At 43.0% G+C, this 7,285-nt stretch overlaps 1 protein-coding gene across 2 annotated transcripts; it reads left to right on the plus strand.

Annotated features, from left to right (window-relative positions):
* Nucleotides 1–309: 309 nt before the first annotated feature.
* hpcal4 (hippocalcin like 4) lies at nt 310–1,373 on the plus strand (the record flags this gene model as incomplete). 2 transcript variants are annotated; one of them, XM_080530560.1, is made up of 3 exons in its annotated part: nt 310–471; nt 685–900; nt 1,176–1,373. In XM_080530560.1, 3 exons carry the CDS (start codon nt 310–312, stop codon nt 1,371–1,373), a joined length of 576 nt encoding a protein of 191 aa, XP_080386686.1. The 2 variants fall into 2 exon arrangements, with proteins under 2 accessions (XP_080386686.1, XP_080386687.1); XM_080530561.1 differs by lacking the exon at nt 685–900.
* Nucleotides 1,374–7,285: the final 5,912 nt, after the last annotated feature.

Here is a 7,285-nt window from a genome sequence, read left to right on the forward strand (position 1 = left end):
GGTTCATTATCTTCATTAAATATCTGTCATCTGTGAATGTGATTCTAATGAGACTTTCAATGTAGGCTGTCACCTAACTTAGACATGAATAATTGCTGTCTCTCGGTCTGTCTGATGGTCTGTCTGTCTCTCTGCCTGTCTGTCTGCCTGTCTGTCTGTTTCTTTGTCTGTCTGTCTGTCTGTCTGTCTGCCTGCCTGCCTGGGGGGACACAACAGTAAGATTTTGCTTGTGTATTCACCTGTTCATTAGTCTCTCTCTCTCTCTCCCTCCCCCCGTCCCTCTCTCCCTCCCCAGAGCGGTGACGTGCGATGGGGAAACACAACAGTAAACTGGCCCCTGAAGTGCTGGATGATCTGACCAAGAGCACAGAGTTTAACGAGGCTGAACTCAAGCAGTGGTACAAGGGCTTCCTCAAGGACTGTCCCACTGGGATACTCAACCTGGACGAGTTCCAGCAGCTCTATGTTAAGGTGAGCAGGGAGAAGAGGAGGGAAGGGGAGGGGAGGAGGAGGGAGGACATACAGTACTTCCTCATATCCAGCACACACTAGCCAAACTATTGAATCTGTGTGTCTGATACTTCCGTTTTTTTAGACGCATTCCTGGAGTAGCGTTGTATTGAGTAACCACATGTCTGGTTGTCTTTCTCCCGTCTTTCTCTCCTTCTCTTTACCTGTCCCCAGTTCTTCCCGTATGGCGATGCCTCTAAATTTGCCCAGCACGCCTTCCGGACGTTTGATAAGAATGGAGACGGGACCATTGACTTCCGGGAGTTCATCTGCGCTCTCTCCATCACCTCCAGGGGAAGCTTTGAGCAGAAACTGAACTGGGCCTTCAACATGTATGATCTGGATGGAGACGGAAAGATCACACGCATGGAGATGCTGGAGATTATAGAGGTGTGTGTGTATGTGTGGGTGTGTGTGTGCGTGCATCTGTCTGTTTGTAATACCGTCATTTCTTAGAATCAGAATCAAGTTTATTGTTACATCCCATAAACTCTGTAAAGTATAAGAGGAAAATTCTTAGGCTTCAGTTCCTCGACATTGCAGCCACAAGAGAAAAAATTTGCAATAGTCATAAAAAACTAAGACAAATAATACAAGAGACAATTGAGCAATATAATAATAGAAACAATACCTTACTGACCCTCTCCGTCTCACTCTCTCTTCAGGCGATCTATAAGATGGTGGGCACAGTAATAATGATGCGCATGAACGAGGACGGCCTGACACCCCAGCAGCGTGTGGACAAGATCTTCTCTAAGATGGACAAAGACCACAACGACGAAATCACGCTGGAGGAGTTTAAAGAGGCGGCCAAGTCTGACCCTTCCATCGTTTTACTGCTGCAGTGTGACATGCAGAAGTAGGGGGAGGGATGGAGAGAGGGAGGGAGGGAGGGAGGGTGAAGGGAAAGAGGGAAGGGGGGGGGGGGAGAACGACACCTCTACTGCCGCAGTGTGATGTTGTGGAGGAGGGAGTGATGGATGGACAGATGGAGGAAGGAACGGAGGGATTGGGAATGGGACACAGGGGGAGGGAAAATGACAAATATATAATGATAGTATATAATATGTATATGAGTCCAGAGGGGGAAGGAGAGAACAGAAGGGGAGATAGAGAGAGAGAGAGAGAGAGAGAGAGAGAGAGAGAGAGAGAGAGGGAGAGAGAGAGAGAGAGAGAGAGAGAGAGAGAGAGAGAGAGAGAGAGAGGGAGGGTGTGCATGCACATGTGTGGGTGTGAATGTGAGTAGGAGAGATCGTTTGAGTGTACCTTTAGTCCACCCGCTAACAGGTTCAGAATAGAGCTATCACAGGGTCAGGATCATTGAGACCCATTGAGAAGATCCACTGATTCAAGATGCATGTCCATGGTGAACTCCTTTGCAGAGCCTTAACAAAGCTAGAAGCGGTACATTGTCAGCTTGACATTTCCAATGTCATAGCCTGAAGATCTAACAGAACACAGGGGGGACACCTTTCTGAGAAAGAATACAGCTGTAGTCTACTTTTGAATAAGACCTTCAGTTCCCGAAACAGCATGATCCGTCCTGACAACATAGAGAGAGTGGGGTTTCAAGTAGCTAATTACACGCTGTACCCCTGGTATTTCTGCTGAAGGGCAACGCCTCCATGTTTTTCTGTTCCTTCCCCCCAAAAAAGGCCTGAAATAGCCAACGCCCTTCCCTTCCTCTCTCCTGCCTCTCCTCTGGCTTTCTCTGCCTTTCTTTCTCTTCTTTCCCTTCAAATGTCAGAGTGAGTGGTCAGACAGGTGATGGAGGAGAGGAAGATTGCTGAACTCCTCTCAGATCAAAAATCTATGGAGAAAAGAGCAAGAGGAACAAGTGTGTGTGTGTGTGTGTGTGTGAGAGAGAGAGAGAGAGAGAGAGAGAGAGTGTGTGCATGTGTGTGTGTGAGGCAGAGAGAGACAGAGGGAGAGAGAGAGAGAGAGAGAGAGAGAGAGAGAGAGAGAGAGAGAGAGAGAGAGAGAGAGAGTGTGCATGCGTGCATGTGTGTGTGGGTTTGTCCGTGAGAGAGGTGTGTTCACCCACTCACACACCCACGCATACAGACACACATCAACCAACAGACCCCTTCACTCTGGTCTACGAATGACAAGGAGATAAAGGAGCAGGAGAAAGAGAGGGAAAGATGGACATGCGTGAGGGCTGAAGGAAAAATAACAGATTCTTATATAGCGTGTGAGTGAGTTGATCGGGTCCCTCCCAAACCCCTTTACCAATCGGAATGTTCCCTCCCTGATAAGCACTTGCCTCTTTTGTTAAATGTAATGCTAAGAAGAAATGTATATGACAATAATCGTAAATATGAATATAAACGTACAGAATATGTATATGTAAATGTACCACACTAACCTAGAGCTTCTTTCATAATGATGACACTGCTACAGTGGTTTGTGTTTGATCAGAGAATGTCTGTATGTGTGTGAGAGAGGGAGAGAATGCATTTGAATGCTCAAGTGAGTGTGAGTGATGTGTGTGTATGTGTGTGTAACAGAGATCCCTCGGTCTAGTTTGACTTTGTACATTTTCACGTGTCCCTCTATACAGATGCACTGAGTATTATTAACCACACACACACTTGCTTTCGTGGTCCGCTGGTATACTGTCTCCAATATGAGACGCGTTGTTTCATTCACGCTACTGTTGCACCTCTTGTCGGTTTTCTATTATAAAACGTGTTTCACAAGTAACAGAGTTTAGATAGAGGGTTGTCCGTTAAGACAGCTTTTGGATTTCCCTCATTTGTCCACGAATCAGTTTTATCAATTCAGAATCGAACTTGGAAAATAGCATTCATTTTACAGTCGTAGTCTAGGTGAAGACTCAATTAATTTAATGTGAGTCTGCAGACTGCAGAGCTCACCAACACGCGGGTGTAGTGGGAACACTACTGTGTTCCATTGCCTCCTAGAGGTCTAAAATGGTAAATACTAAAATACATCCATCCAAAATGCGATTCTATATCAAAGGAAAAAAACAAAGACGGAAAGAAAGAAAGAAAGAAAGAAGTTAATGAAAACCAGGACTGTCGAATAAAAGTGCTATTGCTGGTGCTGTGTTTTCAGAAAACTCTTTCTAAAATATCAGTTGTCTGCCCACCACCTCATAAAGAATGAATTGTGAATTACGAGAGAATTGAAATGTTGACAGATGTTACAAAGATCCACCAGGCAAGAATACCTTCTCTGTTCTTGTTGCTTTCTTGTTGCAGTTAAATATCTAACGTTACTAATGACAATTTGACATACTGTAAACCTTGATGTGGAAACTAATACTTACTGTAATCAACCATCACAATGCCACAATTAGCTCAGTAGGCCAACAATCAATTCTGGTCCCTGTCCTGGTGACATTTTCTCGAAGCATTGATGTTCTGTCACGAGTCGACTCTGCACCACTGTTCTATAGCGCTCAGTCACGTGGTTGTCACAAGGTGGCCACGCTGTAATTGGACATTTTGGTTGAACCAGTTTGACTAGTATGAAGACCATCTTTGTCGGACCACAGGTGTGTTAATGAGATCAAAGACCCATGCGGTACCGGTCCCTTGGTTAAGGAGAGTACTTGGATTCATAACAGCGTTATAATGAATAATGAAATTAATATAATGAATGAACGTTATGAAATGAAAGCTATAATAACTCCCTGGCATTATCAATGATCTGTATAATTCTATTTAATTCTGTTTATGAATATGGATATTCAACTCTGTGGCAGGGAATCACTTCTTCTCTGTTGTGCAATATAAATCTATTGTTTAACTTTTCTGTGCTTTTAATATGTAAATGTATGTATGTCTCGTATATTAATTTTCTTCTTTTTTCAATATTATTAGGCTCCTAGAACAAAGACAATGTAAGTATTTTTGTTACATAGAATAAAACACATGGATGTTGAACTGAGTGGTTTTTAGTGTGTTTTGTAATTTTATGATATTACACACACACACACACACACACACACACACACACACACACACACACACACACACACACAGCACCAACAGAGTGAGTCACTGTCTGGCGATGATGTCACAGTTCAGCAGTGATGTCACCTTCCATGCAGTTCTCATGGTAACCAGGCCTAGGTCGGAACATGGGCAGACTTACAAAGATATACACTTACACTTACACTTACACTTACACTTACACTTACACTTACACTTACACTTACACTTACACACACACACACACACACACACACACACACACACACACACACACACACACACACACACACACACACAATCATTGAGGAAATTAGTTTTTCTATTCATATCAGAGGGCTATCATTTGGTTAACCTTTCAATAACTGAGAGATAATTGTACAAAATGAGATACCGGTAGGCTACTAGATGGAGGGTAAGATGTCTTTGACCATGGATTTGTGTAACTTTGTAAGATTTGATCTAGACAAACATATCTTCATCCCATCCCACTACAGGGAACGAGAGAAAGAGAGAGAGAAGGAGAGAGAGAGAGAGAGAGAGAGAGAGAGAGAGAGAGAGAGAGAGAGAGAGAGAGAGAGAGTTCAGCAGAGGATGCAAGCTGGGGTATCCTCAGAGACCCCCGAATCACTTTTATTACATCCCAATGTACGAGTACACAAGAGTAAAATTCTTTGGCTTTGGTTCTTTAACATTAACATTGCAACATCAAGATACAGATCCCAATAATAAAGTACAGTAATAATAAGTCATATAGTAAGTAATAATAAGTAATGATAAAGTAATAAAGTAATAAAGTGATGAAGTGATAGTAGTACCAGTTGTACTACAGTGGATTCATCAGTGCAAAAATGCTGTGCAAAATACAATACAATCAATGCCAGTTGTTCTGAAGGCCCAGAGTAAGAATTCGAATTAGTTAAAATAGGAGTCAGTTATATTTATTATTAGTAGTAGTTCACCCCACTCCCACCCCTTCAGGTTCCCAAGTTTGTTATTTTCTATTAATGCCACTCTGTTGTGAGACGTTGCCGTTTTTGTGTTGCTGGATAATTGTGCGAGTTTTGGTGAACGCACCTTAGAATGTTCTCGCGAGGAAATGTTTGGTGCTCCTGACCATGCGAGCCAGTTGGTGGTTTCGTAACGGAGAAGAGGGTTGCCTTTCGGGACTCGTGAGTGGCTAGGATAGAGAAATGTATCCCCTACATATAAGCTAAATCATAAACCTCTAGTAAACCGAAGTTAAAGGTTGCTGTTGTGTGGATAGTTGAAGTGAACAACGAACTAGGACCGTGGGATGCGGCTAGCGAACGACGCTAACCATCTCCGCTCCAATTAATCGTGAGTCTGACGTGCCCGTCCAGTCCTGAGTCGGGATATTCAGAAGACGATCCATCTGTCTACTAGCTACCTCTACGGAGTTTCCACTGAACTTTCCACCTCTCCCTCCATCCATCACCATCACCACACGTGCTACAACCCGGGCTACTGGTACCATTAGATAGGCTAGATATATATTTCAATGTTATATGTATGTGCATGCATTTGTGTATGTTATCTGTATATATTAAATGTTGTAATTGTTCCATCTTTGATACCTGTCCCCTCCCCCTCAGTTATTTAGTCAGTGTCCACCATTTAAATCCAATTTAGTCTATATAGAGCAGGGGTGTCCAAACGTTGGCCCGCGGGCCAACTGCGGCCCATGGTCCGTTTTTAATTGGCCCAAAACAAATTCAAAACATAGAATTATTCTGTAATTTCTCACTGCAATTGCGGCATTGCGCCGACGTGGTGGCGGGGGCGCTGTTTAGCAAATAAGTTAGCTTTCGTTTTTCGCTAGCGAAATAGCTTATAGTTGATGTTGACTGCTCAAGGAGAATACATATTTGAAAGTACAGAATGCCTGAGAGCCGTATATTACATTATATTTTGAATGGTCATCTGGTGCCTGAATATTGTGTTTTCCTTTACATAAATAATTAACTTAATAATTAACCACCATAAATTGCTGCAGAAAGGGCACAAATTGGTGCATATCAATTCACCAGAATGCAAGAAATTAAGTGTTTGACAGCGCTGCTTCATGGGTCCCCCCCGATGTCAAACACCACTGGTACCACCTCCGCCTCATTTTGAGCCAGGAAAAACCCTGTACACTCATCATCCACCAAGAAGCCCTCTGTGCCAAGGCAGTCCAGCTTAACGATGTGATGAACACAGTTGTGAAAACTATCAACATAATTAGAGCACGAGGGCTCTACCACAGAGAATATCAAGCTTTCCTATGTGATGTTGATGCTGAATATGGGGACGTGCTCTATCACTCTTACTAAGAAGCAATCTGAGGCTGCTGTTTTGAGAATGAGCCGTCTTTATAAAAAAAGAAAAAACATTTAATGGAAAGTTATGATATGGGCTGTTTTTCTTTGTATGTATCAAGCATAATTGACCTACATTCGATTAACTGTAATACAGAGGCGATACCTCACCTCTACTGAGTGGCCCAGCCTTGAATATATTTTTCTGTATGTGGCCCTCTGTGAAAAAAGTTTGGACACCCCTGATATAGAGTGTTAGTGTTAAATTAGTGCCACTAAGGTTACAATAGTCCACGGGTGTGTATCCCCCCCGATACACCAGTAGTCATATAATATATGTATTATTGTAGTGTGCCTGGGTTTGGTTTGGGGGTAATAGTATTTCGTTTTTTACTAGTGTATTTCTCCAGGAGTCTGATTTCTTGTGGGAAATAACTGTTTGACAACGTCGGTACAGTTTCCTCGATGGCAGTAGCTTGAACAGTTTCTGAT

This window comes from Nansenia antarctica, assembly GCF_963989245.1.
Source record: "Nansenia antarctica genome assembly, chromosome: 5".
In the NCBI taxonomy this organism is placed as follows: Eukaryota; Metazoa; Chordata; class Actinopteri; order Argentiniformes; family Microstomatidae; genus Nansenia; species Nansenia antarctica.